Source organism: Ambystoma mexicanum, chromosome 5q (assembly GCF_040938575.1).
Source record: "Ambystoma mexicanum isolate Mex_15411 chromosome 5q, UKY_AmexF1_1, whole genome shotgun sequence".
Lineage (NCBI taxonomy): Eukaryota > Metazoa > Chordata > Amphibia > Caudata > Ambystomatidae > Ambystoma > Ambystoma mexicanum.
The window spans coordinates 680,243,196-680,264,045 of NC_090933.1; the positions used below are offsets into that span (position 1 = coordinate 680,243,196).

Here is a 20,850-nt window from a genome sequence, read left to right on the forward strand (position 1 = left end):
TTGGCTTATCTCTTCTCTTCCTGTGGACCGTAGTCCACTCCCAGGTCCTATGTATCTGCTGCTGTGCTCCCCGGGTTCGCTCTCCCCAATCTGTATCTTCCGCCTCTAGGCCTAGGACGGCCATTGCTTCATCGCATGTGGTTATTCTTTGCTGTCTGCCCTCCCAAGGGAACACCATGCCGAAGGGGCAAGTCCATTTGTAAGGGATTTCATTTTCGAGCAATTTCCTCGTCACTGCCCCATGGCTCTTCTTTTCTGAAGTGGCTATGTCCTGGAAGGAGTGTACTTGTGAGGCATTAATCATAATCGTGTCCTGGCCCCTTGCCGCCTTAAGGATTCTCTCCTTCTCCTTATAGGACACCATCGCTGCTAATACATCCCCAGGTCTATCTCCTTCTCCACTCCTCTTTGGTCTCACCCTGTGTATGCAATCAATATAAATCTCCTCTGGGGTGTTGGCCGTCAACACAGTGGCAAAACACTGCTGGATCACTGATTTCAGGTCTGCATCGGAGGTGGCCTCTGCCAGTCCCTTGATTCTAATGTTTGAACGTCTTGAGCTGTTTTCTAAATCCTCTGTTTGAATTTCTAGGTTCTGCGTGGCTGATGCGATCTATTCCAATAGTTCGGAGTTCTGTCGTACTTCCTTTTCTATCACCGATAGCCCTTGTTCCGCCGTGTCTACTCTGTTTCCCAAGGAATTAATGTCATCTCAGATTTCTTTGAGCTCTACAGGTCCTCTTTCAAGTTCCTTTCAGCAGCAAATAGGGAAGTAGCAAGCCTCTCCTCCATACCTTGCAGACACATTAGGAGTCGTCCTTGCTGTGGACCATTTGTCCTGTTATCTGTGAATCTGGCATCTGCGTGAGGTCCCGCACACCTGCGTCCTATGTCCACCTTAGTTGGCCTCTTCCATGTGCACGCCCCTCCTGTCGTGTGGCTTCAGTCCTTCTGTGACCAAATTTCCTGCAGCGCCTGGTTTTCTTCCTCTTCCGGATGCTGCGCTTTCTTCCCTCAGTATTCCAGTGCTGCTGGCCCTTGTTTGCCTTTTGTTCCTAAGGTCTCCTTTCCCTTCTTCTGGCTCCCCCAGCTAATGTAGTGTTACTTGATCTTTTTCACTGGTCCTTTATTAGTTCCTTCTCCTTTACAGCTGTTTTTGGATAAAGGGGTTAGTTAGAATAGGGACTCATCTGTTCTTGTGAAGACTGGAAGCTTTCCGGGCTCTTTCCACAGGTCCCCACCTCCTATCACTCTTAAGGTTCACTGCTTCCTTTTATCATAATTTTGCAGTGTTCATGCAGAATGTTCTGGCCTAGGCTTCTCGTTAAATTCCTGCGCTCTAGTCGTGGCACAGATTTCTGCAGAATGTTCCAGCCAAGCTCTCCTTATCTATTACTATACAGCTTTCTCCTGTGTGGTTTTACCTCTGTATATCAATGTCAGGAGCGAGCTAGAGGTGGCCTGCAGTATCTAGGTTGCTGCCCCCTTGTTTCTTGAACTACAGCCAGCTTTTATCCGTGTTCGTTGTCACAAGCCTGTGTAAACGGGCCGCCGCCTCTACTTTCCATGCTGGCTGAGTGGGGCTTCTGCTGAATTTTGCCCGCTGTGTGGCCGCGGCGCTGTACACACTCCCTTCAAAGGCAGTCGGCGCTCCTCTGTCCGACACCCCTTCCGGTCCGCAGGGCTCACTGCTCCTCGGCCGTGTGCTCCTAGTCTCTTGGTCCCGTGCCGTTCCAGCACCTCCCGGCAGCCCGCCTCAGGTGTTTCGCCTCACCTCTGTTACGCCCGCTCCCGGGGCTCCTCCGCTCCATGTTGCCTCTCCGGTGAGCTTCTTCTGAATATCAGAGCTCCTCCTCGCCTCGTCCCTCACCCATCTGGGAGCCCTGCTTTGCCTCTTCCCTCACCCCCCACAAGGGATATGGAGCCTTGCCACTGCTTTCACGACTGCCACGGCCACTCTGCAATCACCCTCCAGCCTTATCTAAGTTTTTTGCCAGTCCGCTCCTCCGTGACTGCCGTCCCGCAGACAGTGCCCATTATTTGCTGCTTCTCTGTGCGTTTGTCCCGGGGCGATGCAGGAACGCCGTTCTATTCACTGGCCTCGATCAGCTGCTCCAGCTGGCGCATCTGTGGTTGTACCTTCATCCAGCTCCTTTATTTGTGGGATATGCTTAGTTTTGATCTCGCATCACTGTCCTTCGCCTTTATTGTTCCCCTTTCTATTAGGCCCGGCCAGTAGATCCTGAGAGTGCGACCTCACTCTCCGGTGGCCATTTTAGAATAATAATTTACTGTTTTTAATATGCTCATTTCCCAAAGAGATAAAGAACAAAGTAATTATCTGTGTTAGATGGTACAATGCCTGGCATGTGATCCCATGCTCAAGTCTGGAAATAACAAGAATGCCTACTCCTGATTTTGCGTTACCTTTCTTACCAAATGCAGCTTTCATTGAGTGCTCTCTTGCTTACCAGGGAGAGTGCATGACCATAATTGCCCCTCTGCAGTCCTCAGACCCATTCAGACTTTTTCCCTCAAAGTCTTTACCTCTTACGAATGATAAGGGATTATCCAGGTAAATCTGTGGGCCTCCTACTCCTTCTTGAGGAAAACCTCAGTCAAGTTTCTTCTCTCATTTGGGAGGAAACACCTGTATCCCCACCGGCCACACCACCATCTCAATCAGGTTAATGCTTTTGGGTGTGGTTTTCTTATGGCTTTGATGAACAACTGCACTGCTCTTCTGTGCACTTTCAAAACTCATATGCAACCCACCAGCAACTTCCTCTATATCATTTGCAGGCCAAGTGATGTTCAGTTTATGCTGCTGCAATCTTGTATATCTTTTCTGCAGCACAGGGGCTGCAGATTCACCTCTTGAATTCGATAACCTACGGTCTGCTAGGGAGTTTGCCAAAGTCCCTCCTATCTGTCTCCTTCAGAGAAGTCTACTCTGGTGTGGGTACCAAAGACACAGCTAGCAACCTGGTCTGTGGCTCTGTGACCGAGTGTTCCCAAGACTGGGTTTTTAAAAATAGTCATGGCTTAGGCAGTTTGAATAATGGAGCAAAATGTCCTAAAAGCTAAAGGTTGAGAAATAAAGAGGTAGGAGGGTAAAGCTTACAACAATTAGGGAATGTATGTGAAATATGAGAGGGAATAGACCGTGGGAGTTGGTGGAGGACAACAGGAGAAAATCTCTCAAGCATTTGAGGATGTGTTTGTTTTTTATTGCTTTATATATTAAACATGTATCTTTTGTTTAGCCTCCCTTTTACAGCCGTGACACAGCTGAAATGTATGACAACATCCTTCACAAGGCTCTGCCATTAAGGCCTGGAGCCAGTCTTACTGCTTGGTCAATTTTGGAAGAGTTACTGGAAAAGGACAGGAAAAAAAGACTTGGCGCAAATGAAGATTTTGTAAGTAATGCCTGAACGAAGTCATGTGTTAACAATTGATAATTTAAGTTTGTTCAAAAGGTTTTGCAATATGTTTGGGTTTCTCACCTGGCACACAAATGCACTTGTACTATTTTATGTTAGTAAAAAGGTAATATTTGAAACGCAAATGTTTATTTACTAATTACAATAATAGATAATATCAAATATTGAAGATGGCTAAATTGTCTCAAGGGGACTTTCTGGAGGAAGATGTTGAGATTGAAACCCTCTGCCCCTATGGAGGTTGTTCGATTGGAGTTGGATTTGATTTCACTGGGAGGACAGGTGGATAGAAAGAGGGCTGAACTCGACTTGAAGGCAAATATGACACCAGTTTGCCCCGTTTTGAAAATCTTAAATGCAAACTGTGATGGAGGCAAATACTCAGACAGTGAAACATTTGACAATCTTGTGATGTCTACCTTCCAAGTGATCAGCTGGTACCCAAATTGGAGATCTAAGGGCGGCTGCCAGAGCTTAAAAGTATCATTCAAAGCAAAATGTGATTTATACATACGACTGGAACAGAAACTATGAACACATTGCTACTTTAAAAAGTTTGAACAATGTAGCAAATGTGGTGCATAGATACAAAAGACCTGCACTTTACATCAAATTGGGCCCTAATCCAGAAGTGCGCTGGCTTATGCTGCGCCTTCGTATAAACGAATTGCCACTATTATGCATTCTGGGACCGCAATTGAAAATATCCTTGGATGATAGATATTGTTGGTGTAAGAAACTCGATTACTTGGAAACATCTAAGCACCTTTTCACTGAGTGGGCCACATTAAGTACACTTTATATGTGCACATATGAGAAATTTGTCTACAAATACGACTCTGTTAAATCTGTCGAATTTTGGACCTACTGTCTGAACTCACCCTCATTGTCAAGACATATTTCAGGTTGTATACTAATTGACTTTTTCACAATTGACCTCGGGAGAATTGACCTAATTTAGAAGGTCAATTAGGACATATATGCAGGGGAAACCCCCCGCAGCCCCCCACGCAATCCAAAACCCCCTGAGACTCCCAACCAATCCCCTTATATTATTTATAATCCAAAACCAACCCAATACATATATAAAATAACTAAAATAATATAAAGGTCAATTGTGCAGAAGGTCAATTAGGACCACTATAATTAGGTCAATTGTGCAAAAGGTCAATTGTAAAAGGTCAATTTGGGTAATACCATATTGCACTTTACAAGATTTGGTGTCAAATAGTGAAAGATATTGCCAACGAGCATTGATACTAAAAGACATCTTATATAGTACGGGGAAAAAACGCACTATGGCACCATAGAATCTTTAGATGGATGTCATCCAAAGTGTGTTTCACCTACTCTGGGCTGATCCAGGTATTAACACGTAACAGGTTGTATCATACAGGGTCTAGTGTTGCATAGTAAATCTGTTACCAACTAGCGTTTTCATTTCCAGACATCTTGGGTAACATGAGAAAATCCTCTATTAAAGTACCAAACAAGTGTTTGAGACGTCTCTCCCGTTCAAAGAACTTTTCCTACTTTACCCTGGGTTGACTCAGGTCCTATCATGTACTATTAGATTAACATGTTTATGCATGTCTCTTTGTAACCTCAATACTTTTAAAATCACACTTTTATAAGTGTTTACTTTACTTTATGACTTTACTCATTATTGTACTTATGTATCTTTGTATTTATATACTTGAATGAATTGTTTGTTTTGTATTGTGTACATGAATTTTGTCTGTAAAAAGTCAAATTGACTAAATATAATAATACATATATAAAAATTGATCAACACGTGGTGTTCTGATAATTACAATGTTACCAGAATGCCGATTGAGTTTTGATTGAATTGACTAATCGTGTGTATGAAGTCACGTTAGTTACCGCTCCCTTTGGCCTCAGAGTGACTCTGGGGCCCAGGGATGCCTAGCTGCCATTTGATGCGGTACCTGGGGTAGGTAAGTTTCGGCAAACCCCCCTGCTGTCCTAGTTCCTTATGCTTTGTCTCCCAAAGTAAATCATGTTGAAAGCCTTCAATATAGCTGTTACCAATTAAAGAGACTGAGCCTTTTCCCAAATGCTGTTTTAGACTCCCCCGCTCGCCCTTCTTTCATTTGTGGTGTACCTAATTTTTCCCCTTACACAGAATTATGTAAGTGACTCTTCTGCCCGCTTAGGTGGTCCAGCTCTGAGTGCAGCACTCTTCTCTGTTCTGTTGAAGCAAACATGCCTGCAGTGCTTATGTGCCGCCATGCTGTACCCAGAAGCTGTTTGGGAGACATAGCCAGTGGTCGAAGTGGGCGGGAGCAGTGCTCCTCTACTTTTTTTATTAGGTGTTGATGTTCCTATACTTTTATTTTAAAAAGAAACCGTTCCGGAATGGTTTTGTTTTAAAATAAAAGTATGAAGAAGTTGAAATGAACTGCATTGAAAGTTCCCTTAAACAGCAGTCGCGTTCTAGGAGTAGAGGCCAGGCAAGAACCAAGCAAAACCTTTTTAATAACTCATCCTTATGAAGAGTACTGAGGTTGTGGTACTAAGTAGCACAGACCAGTCTACAGAGTAGAAGACAAACCGAGGAGAGACGGAGCACACGTTTGAGAGCAGAAGCAAGGAAGGGGAGGCTCTGACCAGGAGAGTTGTTGCTGGTATACTGCACACCAGACCGGTTAAACCACTTAAATTCATTTAAAGAGGGCTTGGGCAAGGCCTGGAAACGTACTAACCAAGAAATAAAGTACAAATACTTTCTGGTAGGAGAGTGTCAAAAAGTGAGCAGGGCGCTATATCCATAAGACTGAGATTGCGAAGTAGCATGCAGGCAGGGGGTAATTGGGGGGAGGTACATATGCCTGGGCCTGGGTCTGTTAAGAATACTTTGTTAGGGAACCCAGGGGAAAAACTGAATTTGAATATTTAAACCCTTTAGATACTTTGAGTGGACCCATTCTGACACACGTTTAGCATAGTGATGCCCATTTTCTATAGTTAAAAACCCAAAATCATATAGGCAATAAGCCCACCCACCCAGACAAATCAAATAAAGGTAATTAAACTGTATCTTCTAATGGATTCCTTTCACACACATTCCTCACCTTTTATCTTCCTTAGTGTCCGATGTTTTTTGAAAATATTTCAGCCCTGAGGGCCCTGTGATCACCATGTGGTGGGGAAAATGCTGGGCCACAGCAGTGGCAGAGAAAACCACAGCAGTACGCTTGGGGAGCATGAGAAAGTTCCACAACACCTGGTCCCCCCTTTTTGAGTATGCAGAGCAGTTTCCAGGGACGGTGCGCAAGCTGCCGACCCTCGGGTGGTGCACGAAGTACCAAATCCTAGTTGTAAGGGCCGAGCCCCACGAAACTGGCACCCTGGCGCGGCGTACCAGAAGAGACCATGCCCAAGTCTCCTCACCTCTACAGTCGCTGCATGTGCCAATGGTGAACCCCAGCAATGCATGCATGAATAGAAGTTTGGATGCTCTTGATTGGCAATGTGATTGATCCTTTTGCTGTCTAACGACTCCCCTAATCTTGTCTTTGTTCCTCACGGTTTGATTGTTCCTTAACTGTTAAAATGAAAAGACCATATTGAAAAAAAAATATTTCAGCCACCAAGGGGAGTGTGGGTCGGGGGTATGGATGTATGGCTCCACCTGGTGCTGTTGCAGGCCCAGACGCCGGACATGATGTTGGGACCAGTATATATAGAGTCACCCATAACCTCAGTTCATTTTTTCTGCACACTCGGCAGGCTTCTGGAATGTGTGTCGTGCCTAAACCCAAAGAGGCCTTGGGCTTGAAGCCTTGCTCAGACTACAGGAGGAACATTTCTGTGGAGGATCCCCCACAGGATGTGCCTCTACTGCTTTGGGGAGGACCACACTGATCATGCATCAAAACTCTTCACCTATTCCCGCAAGGAAGGAAAAGGAATGCTTTCAAAGTTGCTAAGATCTGAGTTCACAAGATGGCCATGGTGCAAAAGCCACTGGATGAATGTTCTCTTGTTCAGAAGGTCATAAAGAAGCAGCAGCATAGGAAAAGATTCCACGCTCATAGTGACCCTTACAGACATCACTCTTCTTCTTTCTCCAGCAAGCAGAGTTACCACTTATGCTCCCGAGATAACTCTGAGGAATCACCACCTATAATGCAAGTACCTTTCTCCACTAAGTAGTTGATTCCCAAGAAGTGGGAGAAATTCCTTCAGCAGACGTCTGACCTCTTTGCAAAGGTCCCATAGCTGGCGGATCCTGCCCCAACACCAGTAGCAACCACACAACCCACTGCACTTAGTGAAGCATTCAGAGGTGGTGGACACCACTCTGCGCCGTAAGGCTCTGCTTTCGGGCACAGAAGGCTCAGCGCTGACTCCTCGGCTTTGTGCCAGTCAACACCAGTGGAAACTCACTGGAACATGTCCCTTTTCTGAGGGAAAGGTTTGTCTCAAAGATTTCGAAAATCTCTGATGAGGAAGGAGATGCCATAACGTTTGGTTTAGAACCACATTACTCTGGTGAGATTGTTGACTTTGCCAGAGCAGTTCTGCAATGAAGGCAAGCATCTGCTGGGTTTGGCTACAGGCCTATAGCACACCAGTGGCTTGGACAAAACATATATGGGCAGGCCCCACTATTCCTTTCAGAGAATCATTGCCAAAGGGGTAGAGACTATAGTCTTGTCGGCCCCCACTAAGCCAAAGTTCAAGTATGACCTAATGGACATCTTGGGTGAGGGTCCTCCATGGGTGACCCTTTCAAGCTGCCCCCGTTTTAGCCATCTTGGGGAAAACGGCTTTGGTCTCTGTGGTAGCTTGTGACCTCGCCAAGAAGCATAGCTTGGCTCCCTTAGATAGAGGGTTTCTATCTGCACACCCATTTCTGGAGAGTTTGGTGGTGCAGGCTGCTACAGCAGGTTTGCAGACTACTTCCTTGGAACGGGAGAATATAAAAGCTAGATAACATTGGCCGTAAGGTCTTCACGACAGGCAGCATTGCTATCTGAGCTCTGGCAAGGTACACAGATGGTCAGCAGTGCGTGATTTCAGGAGCGAAAGAGAACTTGCCGACCGGAACAGAGTTTTAAAACATTTTTTATTGTATCTCTTTATTAACCAATTTTGAATACATGTGAAGTGGCAACATGCATTTTAGCGGGATTTCGAGGTCTGAGGAGGAAGAAGATCAGAGAACAAACAGTGAATAAGAAAATAAATGAAACATCAACCATAGAAACATAAAAGAAGATCCCTCCTCCTCCCGTAACATCACAATTGGCCAAGGGAAGATTGTTGCAGCATGAGAAACCTCTTGGTGTATTAAATTGTGGGATCTAACAAATGTGCATGCATTCAAGCAGGCCTAATGCTCTGAGGCGATTCAGGAATGTGAGATTTTTATTATGGGCTTTAATGTAATCTTTCTCCAGCATGGGGTCTGGCATGAATTTACATGCTCATGAATATTCCCCGTCGTCAGGCTGGGAACCCTCGGTAAAAGACAATAAATCAGTTTTAGTTTTGTTTCTGAACTGTCTTTCTCCTAGTAACCAATCACTGGTCTCTGGGTCATACTGCCCCGCCCCAGCCAATGACTGTCCTCTACCTCAGCCCCTCCTCTGGCAGCCATCTTCATATTTTTACCGCACGTTCAAGTGTTGGGAGTCCTCATGCTATAGTTCTCGAGCTTTTACTGCGTGTTGTGTTTTTTCAAAGAGTTTACTCCTATTTATTTTGGTCAATTCGAGCCTCAAGCTCCACCAATTCACCGATTGGGACCCGTTTCAGAATTTTCCTAGGCCCCTCAAGGGTGATTTTTGTCTAATTTCACTTCTTAGAGGATTTCGGAAGATCTTTGAGGCCTACCCCGCGTGGACATGTGTCATGCATGCTGGACGCTACGCTCGTAGAACAGCTAGACCGTTCTATTCCAAATGGAGGTTATTCGATACGTTACCGGGAAAACGACGTTTGCACTTTTCACGTCGCTAACTTCACGTGACTTTTGCTTCGTCACGTGAACTACGGTATTACGTATTTAAGCAGCGTAGAAACTTCACTCGCTGCTTCTGATCGAATCTATTGGCGTTGTGTAGCTGAACCTCTGATCTGCATCCTGGCATATTTCTACAGCTACTTTTGGGCCTTCAATAGCGTGTGTTCCGCCACACGCTGATTCCTGGAGCTATTCCTTCGCGTGATAATTCACACGCGTTCTCTGTCTTCAAGCGTGGCTGGTCCGGACTGCGGGAATCCTGCCCGCGTGTACATCCACACGTACACTCTGTCTTCATACGCGGCTGGCCCGGACTGCGTAAATCCTGCCCGCGTGTAATTCCACACGCGCACGTTGTCTCTAAACGCGGCTGTTCCGGACTGCGGGAACACCGCCCGCGTGTAATTCCACACGCGCTCTCTGTCTTCAAGCGCGCCTGGCCAAGGCTGCGTAAATCCTGCCCGCGTGTAAAATCCACACGCGCTCTCTGTCTTCAAGTGCGGCTGGCCATGGCTGCGTAAATCCTGCCCGCGTGTAAAATCCACACGCGCACGTTGTCTTCACTCGCGGCTGGCCCAGACTGCGTGAATCCTGCCCGCGTGTAATATCAACACGCGCTCTCTGTCTTCAAGTGCGGCTGGCCAAGACTGCGTAAATCCTGCCCGCGTGTAAAATCCACACGCGCACGTTGTCTTCACACGCGGCTGGCCCAGACTGCGCGAATCCTGCCCGCGTGTAAAATCCACACGCGCACGTTGTCTTCAAACGTTATTTTCTTCGCGGCTGTTTATAACCGCGTGTACTTTGTTTTTCCTTAAAAAGAGCGCTATTTCTAACTCCTGCATCTGTGGAATTAACAGAAGGATTGATCCCTATAGTGGGAAGGAAGCTTTTCAAGGATTATTGGAAGGTGACATTGAACTGAACTTTTGGACGCTATCCTGTGGTGAATTCAACCCGTATCTAGCGTGAGCCTCGTTCCGTTCGGGATAAGTCTCCCTTACTAATTTTCCCTTCCTTGTCGTTTGTTCTTCATTCAAATCCATCAAGAGACTTCTGGATTATTCTACCCTAAACTAAAGGTCAGTGTGAACATTCCTGTCATTATCTAATTCATCATACTCAGGTTGGAGCAGTTATTCATGATACTTTAATTTGTCCTAGGCTGGCTTTCTATACCTTACCCACGCCCTTTCCAGTGATCCAGCGCTCTGCCTGTTTTATCAGCCAGAGGGTTGTATCATTTGGAAGGTCTGCTATTGACTTTACAACTATCAAATCGTGTGAACAGGGATCCGGAAGACCCTACCTCCTGTATCCTTTTGAGTATTGTATCCTTTTCAGTTAATACTTTGGTACATTCTGACAACATGGCTCGGGACAAAGGAGACTCGACGCCCGTTGGATCCAAGCTGTTTAGGATACGTCTTCAAGGGGATGAGCACTCCCGGTGCCTCTACTGCCTGCACTCCGACAAACGACTCATTGACTGGCTGGAGGCGAAGAGCCCGTCAGCAAGTGAGAAGAAGTAGTCTGAGCAGTCTTCTAAGACCTTTGAGGGTGCTCCGGTGACGGGGTCCCAACAGAAAGCAAAGTAGGCCGAGTCCGGGAGTGCTGTTGGTTCGGGCTCCTCGGTTGCCAGGCTGGGCGCAACATCACCAATGCCATCATCCACGAGCCAACGCTCCGGCTCGGTGAAAAGGAAGTCGGAGAACCCGGGTAAGCTGCGGGAGAAGCCCGGCCTGTCCTGATGGAGAAAGCCAAGGGGGAGCGAGGCGGTGACCCTCCCCCCACGGTGAAAGCCTCAGATGCGCCTAAGGTCGTGAAGGCCCAAATTCACCCGTCTAAGGCCTTGATTGAGGGAGTCGTGGCGATCCCAGTAGAGACGACCTCCAGGCCTAGAGTTTCCCTGCAATCCCAGATGCAAAAGACCTCCGTGCCCTGGGCCGAGAAGGAGGGGGGGGGCGCGGTAGTCCTAGCGACTCAGATACCTCCTCAGAGGAAGAGCTGTCTGTCATCAAGTCAGTCCTGGACAAGAGGTTTGAAGAGGTCAGGGACTGCGGAAAGGATCCCGACAAGGCGGATGTGGCGAGCGAGGGTGGAACCAACGAAGAACGGCAGGTTGACGAGGAACTGGAGGACACCACGCCTCTGCCGATCCTCCCGTCGCAACCAATGCCACCACCGCCAGACAGGTCGGAAGACATCTTGATGGCGCTGCACACCCTGTGCACAGAGATAAGGACAAGGTTGTGCCCTTACCTCAGGTGGACGATCCAGCGGCGCCTGGACCGTCGGGGAGCCCTCCGAACAAGCGGAGGCGAGTCCATCCATCCTCATCCTTCACCTCCATCCCCTCCACCGAGGGATGAGACGGAGACTGAGACGGCGATGACGGGGACAGATGACAACGATGACGGCGGCGGTGGCGACGACGGCATGGATCTCCCATCGCCCCCTCCCCGGGCTTCCCCTCCCGACGAAATTGGCTTGTTTCACGCCATGATCGCCAGGGCCTCAGAACTCTTCCAACAATGCCCCGAAGAGCATAAGGAGGAGGTATTCCTTTATCAACGACGAGAGGCCAAGAGGAAGACCGTACTCTCAGTCCCGCTGTTGGACGACATCTGGGACGAGGGACTGTCCCTTCTGAAGAACCCATCCACGGCCCATGCGAAGAGAGACCGGTACGAGAAAAAGTACCGGGTCCCAGATTCTGCTCCTATGTGCCTCAGGGCCCAAGCCATCCCCGGACTCAGTAGTCTCCGTGGCGGCCAAGAAGAAATCGGCAGGGGCGACTGCATCGACTTCCACTTCCCCGCCGGACAGCGAGGGGAAGAAGCTGGACCCCATGGGACGTCGGGTCATCTCGTCGGCAGCGATGACCATTAAGGCGGCCAACGCTCTCGCTATCGTGGCCCGCTAAGATAGGTAGCTGTGGTTTAAAATCGCCCCCCTCCTGGATTTCCTCCTGGATGACAAGAGAGCAGAGGCCCTCGAAATCCTGCAGGAGGGCGACGTGGCTTCTGACCACGCCATCACGGTAGCCACAGACATCGCCGACACTGGTTATGGCCAGATGGGCAATGGCATTTGCCTTCGCTGACGTGGTTGGCTCAGGGACACCGATTTCCATCAGGACGTACAGACCAGGGTACTGGACATGCCCTTCAACGGGAACAACCTGTTTGGCAAGGCAGTGGACGAGTCACTGCAGGCCATCAAGGCGGACACCGAGATGGCCTGTGCCTTGGGCACGCTCCATCAGCGAAGGCCATCCTTTCGGACCTCCGGAGGCAAGTCTCAAGATGCCTCCAAAGGATTCAGAGGCAGCTCTTCGTCGTACCGTTCGGCGGCCCGTTCTTCATTGCAGGAAGCCTACACGGGCTGCAGCAAGGCCGATGGACATTGTCATCGCCAAGGGGCCCAAGGTGGCAAGGCCTCGGCGAAGCAGGACTGAACCGGCCGGGACGTCGGGCCCCCACCCGAGCACCCCGGTGGGAGGCCGGCTGACGAACTTCGTCGGCGTGTGGAAATCCATCTCCACCGACCGTTGGTGATGGATGCCCTGGCCCACGGATACACTCTGGAGTTCCAAAGCAATTGGCCCCATTTTCCACTGGTGGCCAGGAAAGAAAACCACATTCCACAGCTACTTCTGGAGGTACGAGCAATGCTAGAAAAGGGTGCGATAGAGCTCGTCCCGAAGAGGCTGCGGGGCTCTGGAGTGTACTCGCGGTACTTCCTCGTCCGAAAGAAGACCGGCGCCTGGCGGCCCATCCTAGATCTCCGCTGCCTCAACAAATGCATAAAATCCCAGAAATTCCGGATGGTCACCCTTCAGCACGTGCTGGGACAGCTGGAAGAAGGGTACTTCCTGTCGTCACTGGACCTGGAGGATGCATACTTCCACATCCCCCTATGCAAGGACATCGAAAATTCTGCGCTTTGTGGTCCAAGGGCGGCACTATCAGTTCAGGCACTGTCCTTCGGTTTGAAGTCGGCACCAAGGGGCTTCACCAAGTGCCTGGCACCGGTGGCGGCGCGGCTGCTCCTGCAGGGGATCCATGTCTACCCCTATCTGGACGATTGGCTCATCCGAGCGAAGTTCAAGGGAACTCGCCGTCGACCACACAGCGAGGACCGTCTGCCTGCTTACGGAACTGTGGTTCTCGATAAACTATGCGAAGTCCTGCTTGGTGCCATCGCAGGACGCCCTGTTCCTGGGAGCCAGGCTCAACACGGTGGCGCGGCTGGCCTCACCGTCGGAGGAGAGGATAAAGGCCATCCTGGGTAAGGTACAACGGCTGTTGACCATGGAAGTTGCCAGGGTGAGGTCCATCAAGTCCCTGCTCAGTATGATGTCGTCATACATATACCTCGTATGGCTGTGCAGGTTGCGGATGCGGCCGCTGCAGGACTTCCTCGACGCCCGTTGGATAAAAGTGGTGGGAAGCTAAGAGGACAAGATCACCCTTAACAAGACTTTCCGACAAGCGATCCGGTGGTGGGGCACCCACGCGCATATCGCGGCGGGCATGGACTTCCAGACCCCAGCGCATCAGGAAACTGTGACAACAGATGCCTCCCTGGAGGGATGGGGCGCGCACTCCGGAGATCTCCACGCAAGAGGCCTTTGGCTCCCGGAGGAGAGGGAGCTGCACATCATCGTCCTGGAGCTCCGGGCCGTATTCTGGGCTCTCATGTCCTTCCTTCTGTCCCTCAAGGGCAAGGTGATACGGGTCTTCACCGACAACAACACCACGATGTTCTACATCCGGAAGCAGGGGGGCACCAGATCCCTGGCTCTCTCCAAGGAAGCGCAAGATCTGTGGCACTGCGCCGTCACCCAAGGGATGTTCCTGGTACCCTTTCACCTTGCGGGAGTGAAGAACACTGTTGCCAACTCACTCAGCAGGGAGCTGCGCTCTTGCCACGAGTGGGAACTTCGGCAGGATCAGGTGGACCTACTGTTTTGACGATAGGGCAATCCCCAGATCGATCTGTTTGCGACGGCGATGAACACCAAGTGTCGGAAGTTCGCCAGCAGGTTTCCCCAGCCCGTGAGCATGGGGGATGCATTCTCTTTCCCCTGGGACGGCCTGTTCCTCTATGCATTCCCACCATTGCCGTTGCTTCTGCAACTCATCAGTCAACTCAGACAGTCCAGGTGCAGGATGATCCTCGTCACACCAGCGTGGCCGAGACAGATATGGTTCCCGGACCTTCTGGACATGTCAGCATCTCCTCCAGTCAAACTGTCGACAGACGCAGATCTTCTCGCCAGGGAAGGAGGCGCGATCCTGCATCACGACCCAGGATCGCTAAACCTGCAGACCTGGCTCCTGCAGCACTAAAGTTCAGAGGCTACGACATCCCGGCAGACTGCAAGGAGGTACTTGCCAAGGCCAGTGCTTCCTCGACTCTAAAGTGCTATGGACATAAATGAAAGAGGTTCTCTGTCTGGTGCCGTGCACAGAAGATCAACCCTCTACGGATTATGGCCCCTCAAGTGATGCCGTATTTGCTGTCGCTGGCCAAGGCGGGGCTGGCGCATGCCTCCATCAAAATTCATCTGGCGGCTATCTCCCGCTACACCAGAACTCTGGGGCGGTCATCGCTGTGGTCCCACCACCTGGTGAAGGAGTTCATGAAAGGACTGTTCCGCTCGTTGCCGCCGGTGAAGGCTCTGGCCCCGGCGTGGGAGCTCAACGTGGTGCTGACCAGGCTCATGGGTCCGCCATTCTAGCCTTTGCATTTGGCGCTGCTGAAATTTCTATCGTGGAAGACAGTGTTTCCTGTGGCTGTCACCTCCGCACAACGAGTGGGAGAGATCCAGGCCCTCTCCTGTAAGGCCCCCTACCTGACATTCCACGAGACGAGGGTAGTGCTGAGGATGCACCCCTCCTTCATGCCCAAGGTGCCGTCAGACTTCCATCTCAACGAGCCCTTGGTGTTGCCTTCCCGTCGCCTTCATCGCAGGCTGAGAGAACTTTGCACTCGCTGGATGTGGCTAGAGCGCTGAAGTTCTACGTGGACCGCACGAAGAATTTTCGGAAGACATCATAGCTGTTTGTGAACTTTGGCCCTGTGAACCAAGGGAAGGCCCTCTCCAAGGCTTCCATTTCCAGATGGCTCTCCGGCTGCATTATGCACTGTCACCGGTTGGCAAACCGGCCGTTGCCTGGCCGTCCGTGAGCCCATTCGACCAGAGCGATTGCTGCTACTACGGCGTTCCTGTCTGGTGTGCCCCTGCTGGATATCTGCAGGGCTGCTACATGGAGGTCAACGCACACCTTCATGAGATTCTACTGCGTCGACCAGGTTTCCAGGGAGGAGTCCAGAGTCGGCAAAGCAGTGCTGTGCAACCTGTTCGCTTGAAGGTGAGCCTGGTGAGGAGGTAAGAGATGTTGAATGTTGAGTTGTTGAATTGCTTAATGTTGAGCCTTGCCACCTCCCATGGTTGTGCATGTGTGTACTGCTATGTATTCTTGTATTCATGAGCATGTGAATCCATGCCAGACCCCATGCTGGAGAAGCAACAAGTTACTTACCTGTAACTGTTGTTCTCCAGCATGGGTCTGGCATGGATTCACATGCGAACCCTCCCGCCTACCCCTCTGCGGCTCTTCTCTTGGTCCTACTGCCACTGTACTTGCTACAAAATCTGAAGATGGATGCCAGAGGAGGGGCTTAGGTAGAGGGCAGTCATTGGCTGGAGGCAGTATGACCCAGAGACCAGTGATTGGTTACTAGGAGAAAGACAGTTAAGAAACGAAACTGAAGCTGATTATTTTTCTTTTACCGAGGATTCCCAGCCTGACGACGAGGAATATTCATGAGCATGTGAATCCAGGCCAGACCCATGCTGGAGAACAACAGTTACAGGTAAGTAACTTGTTCCTTTGTTCAAGAAGCCTACAATATACAACTGTAGTAAGAATGCCATTTTCTCATAGCTGAGAAGAGTCCACATCTTAGAGAGCCAATCATTACATGTACAGGTTTGATGGGATTTCCACCCGAAAGGCTATCTGAGTTTGTACAACCATGAGCATTGCCAGTATGATAAATGTTGAGGTGGGCCTGTGTGCAATGTTACATTTATCAAAACGATTCAGGCGGTAGATCTCCTTATTGCATCGTAAAGTACAGCCAGTCATTTTATTAGTGCAATTAATTCTATCTGACCAGTATGTTTGAGGCAAAACCACCAGATACGCCCCACACGTCCTCCAGCAAAGACTGGACTCTGTATCTGATATATGCTTCATTATATCGGGAGTTAGGTACCATCTTGACAGGAGTTTAAATCCTTTTTTAAGATTATGGTGGTCTATTTGAGTTTTTTTTCTTTTTGTCTGTCTCAAATTTTAGGTCAAAAAACAGACTGGTGTAAGACCTTCTTTTTTGTTACCCGGGCCTGTCTAATGAAGGACCCCAAAAGTGCTGTATGCAAACAATCGAGCCCAGGCTACCCCGCCCTTCCACACCACACAGTTAGGTGTCAAGCTACAAAACAAGACGGAGTATTAATTTCCCCATCACTTTGATCAGTAATCACTATGATTAGTTAAAACAAAATGTATTCATCATTAATATCCATCGAAACATATATTCCAAAAGTCAACATGTCTAAAATAACACATGACAATCAAATAACACATCCCATACTTTGGGTATTAATCTTATACAGACTGTCATATTTGTATGTACAGGACAAACAGTGTAGTTAGTAACCATGTGATCAAATACACTGTACTGGTCGACACATTAGTATCTCAAATCTTAGCCCAGGAGTCTCTGGTGACTGTTGTACCTGTGTCTTTATGCCATGATTTGGTGTATGGGGTGAGGCTGCCATTTGCTTTAGCATTCAGACGCTTATATAGCTTTTAGATAAAGCAAGTGGAGTTAATAGAGAAGAACAAGTTACTTCTTACCTTGTAACGTTCTTTCGACGGGATGTTCCTCTGACGTATTCCTTATCTTTGATAATACGTTTCCAGCTTGCTGGCCTTGGACATTTTTTCTGTAGAGGGCGCTGCGCGTCGACATCCGCCGAGTCGATGTCCCTCGACGGCCACCGTATCAGCGCCGACGACACCATGCCCATAAATAGCCACACGCTGCGTCCGTTGCTCAGTTCCGTTTTGTAGCATAAGAAAAGTCATGCCTGAATTGGTTATTGACCTTGAAGGAGCATAAACTGCAACCACAAGGGAAGTATCACTGCAGGGATAGATGGGAGGGGCGATAAGGAATATGTCGGAGGAACATCCCGTCGAAAGAACGTTACAAGGTAAGAAGTAACTTGTTCTTCGAAGGGATTGTGTCCTCCGACATATTCCTTATCTTTGATAGACTCCCATAGCAGTGGCATGTAATTGGAGGTGGGAGTGAGAATGTTATGTATCCCTTCAGGGATGGACCGAATGTAATACGGCCTTGCCAAATCTGGTCTCTTGACTAGTGGAGGAATCCAGATTGTAAAATTTTGTGAATGTATGTAAGGACGACCATGTGGCAGCCGCACATATGTCTCGGACCGGTACCCCTCTTTGAAGAGCCGAAGAGGCTGCGATACCCCTGGTTGAATGAGCCCTGAGATTTTGGGGTGGCTCTTTCCCTGCCAGTTTGTAACATTCCAGAATGGTAAAATAATCCACCTGGAGATGGTTTGTTTTGTTATGGGTAGTCCCAACTTGTGACCTGAGTATCCTACAAACAGTTGGTCTGCTTGCCTGATCCTAGCCGTTCTGCTGATGTAAAAGCTGAGAGCTCGCCTTGGGTCCAGCCTATGTAGCCTTTCTTCCTCTTTCCCTGGATGGGGAGGAGGGTAGAACGAAGGTAAGGTAATTTTCTGAGTAATATGAAATTCAGAAACCACCTTTGGGAGGAAATTAGGCTTCACCTGTAGGACAACTTTGTCCTTGTGGAAAATTGTATGTGGGGGTTTACAGGAGAGAGCTTGTAGCTCGCTCACCCTCCTAGCAGATGTTAGTGCTACCAATAGGACAGTTTTAAGCGTGAGAAATCTCAGTGAACAAGAGCGAAGTGCTTCGACTGGAGTGCCCATTAGGAAGTTTAAGACTAAATTTAAGTCCCATAAGGGAACCTGGAATGGTTTTGGAGGATAAACATTAGTTAATCCCTTGAGAAATTGTATCACTAGAGGAAGTTTAAAATACGATGGTTCCTCCGCAGTGCGCTTGAAGATAGAAAGTGCTGCGAGATAGCCTTTTACAGTGCCAACTTGAAGGCCTGAGTTTGCCAAGTAGAGTAGAAATGATAACACCGTTGGTGTACCACATGAAAAAGGGTTGATATTCTCTTCCCTACACCAGCTGCAAAATGTGTTCTAACGGCAGCGGTATAAAGACTTTGTTGCTGGCCTTGAAAGCAACACCTCCATGACGTCATCAGGGAGATCCCAATCCTTGTACCTCACCCTTTCAGAAGCCAAGCGTGAAGGTTGAGGGTTCTGGTGTCTGGATGGAGAACCTGACCTCCCTTCTGCGAGAGAAGATTCTCTTTGAGTGGAAGACGGATTGGAGGACAGATGGACATATCTAGAAGGTCCGGGTACCACGTTCTCCTGGCCCAATCCGGGGCAATTAGGATCATGGTTTTCCGGAATCTTCTCAACCTCCTGAACATTTGAGGAATAACCGGGACTGGTGGGAACGCGTAAAGGAGTGGAAACTTCCAGTCCACTACGAACGCGTCTCCTAGAGCTCCTCTCGCGGGAAATTCCCTTGAACAGAACAGATCGCACTTCCTGTTGGTGCTTGTGGCGAACAGATGCACCTGAGGGGTTCCCCAAAGGGCGAAGATCTCTTGAAGGACTTCCTGAGCTAGCTCCCACTCGTGGGAGACTGTGCTCTGCCTGCTCAGAGCGTCCGCTGTCAAGTACTTCTCTCCAGCTAGGTGGACTGCCGATAGAGAGATTCCTTCTTGGATTGCCCAAAACCAGAGCTGCATCGCCTCTCTGCACAGTGGTAGTGATACTACACCTCCTCTTTTGTTGAGGTAGTGCATGGCCACCGTGTTGTCCGTCATTATCAGGACATTTCTCCCCTGTACTGATGACAGGAAAGCTTTCAGCGCTAGTCTGATCGCTCTCAGCTCCAATAGATTGATGTGTAGTCTGGACTCCGATGGAGACCAACGACCGCTGATGGTCAAGTCATTGGCATGGGCTCCCCACCCCGTGAGTGAGGCGTCTGTGACTACTGTTATCTCCGACCAAGGTTGCCGAAACAGTTCTCCTTTCAAGATGTTCTCTGGATAGGCCCACCATTGAAGGTCGCGGGCTACCTTGTCCGGAATCCGGAGGAGATCTGTCATTCCCCCTGAGAATTGCGACCACTGACTTCTCAGTGCCCACTGAAGAGATCTCATTCTCAGGCCAGCCTCTGGCACAAGGAAGATGCAGGATGCCATGAGGCCTAGCAACCTCAAAAAGTCGAAGGCTGGGAGACATTGGGCATTTTGAAACTTGGTGACCATCTGTAGAATATCTTGAGCCCTCACCTCTGGTGGCGAGGCTTTTCCCAGGGAAGTATCCAGGACCGCTCCAATGAACTGGAGTCTCTGTGATGGTATCATCTGTGACTTCTTTAAATTGAGGGAGAAGCCCAGTTTGTGAAGGAAGTGGCAGACATAATCTAGCTGGGCCTGGCTTTGTTTCGAAGATACAGCCCTGATCAGCCAATCGTCCAGGTAGGGTTAGACGTGGATCCCTTCCCTCCTTAGACTCGCCGCCACTACCGACATCAGCTTGGTGAAGACCCTCGGGGGCGGAGGTCAGCCCAAATGGCAGAATTCGAAATTGATAATGAGAGTCGCCAGTTGCGAACCTCAGGTATTTCCTGTGTTTGAGATGGATTGGCACATGGAAATAAGCATCCTGAAGGTCCAGAGATACCAGCCAGTCCTGGAGCTGGAGGGCCTGAAGGATCTGAGAGAGAGTTACCATCTTGAACTTGTCCTTCCTGAGGAACTTGTTCAATTCTCGTAAGTCCAGGATGGGTCTCAGTCCTCCGTCCTTCTTTGGTATGAGAAAGTAGGGGGAGTACCAGCCGGTACCGGTTCTATGGCACCTTTCTCTAGCAGGTCTATAATTTCCTGCAAGAGGAGCGGATCCGGAACTTTTAGAGAGTTGTTCCCCGGTGGATGACTCTGAGGGATGTGTAGAAAGGGTAGGCAGTAACCTTGGGCAACTGTCTCCAATGCCCAAGCATCTGACGTTATAGCCTGCCATTCCGTCAGATGGTGAGTTAACCTGCCCCCCTACAGGTGTATTGTGTGGAAAGGCCTCAGAGTGGTTTGGGAGCGGCTGATGCAGATGCCGAGGGTAAAGAGGCACCTGCTGCTGCTGCAGCCTTAGTACCTTTGACCCGTCCA

The 20,850-nt window shown here is 49.2% G+C and overlaps 1 protein-coding gene across 4 annotated transcripts in view; it reads left to right on the plus strand.

Annotated features, from left to right (window-relative positions):
• The window catches only part of SGK3 (serum/glucocorticoid regulated kinase family member 3), a 1,805,260-nt gene that overhangs the window by 1,532,211 nt on the left and 252,199 nt on the right, over positions 1-20,850 (plus strand). For all 4 annotated transcript variants that reach the window (XM_069621138.1, XM_069621137.1, XM_069621136.1 and 1 more), the window contains one exon: positions 3,267-3,422. In XM_069621138.1, the coding sequence (XP_069477239.1) occupies positions 3,267-3,422 (156 nt within the window). The remainder of the gene's footprint in view (positions 1-3,266; positions 3,423-20,850) is intronic.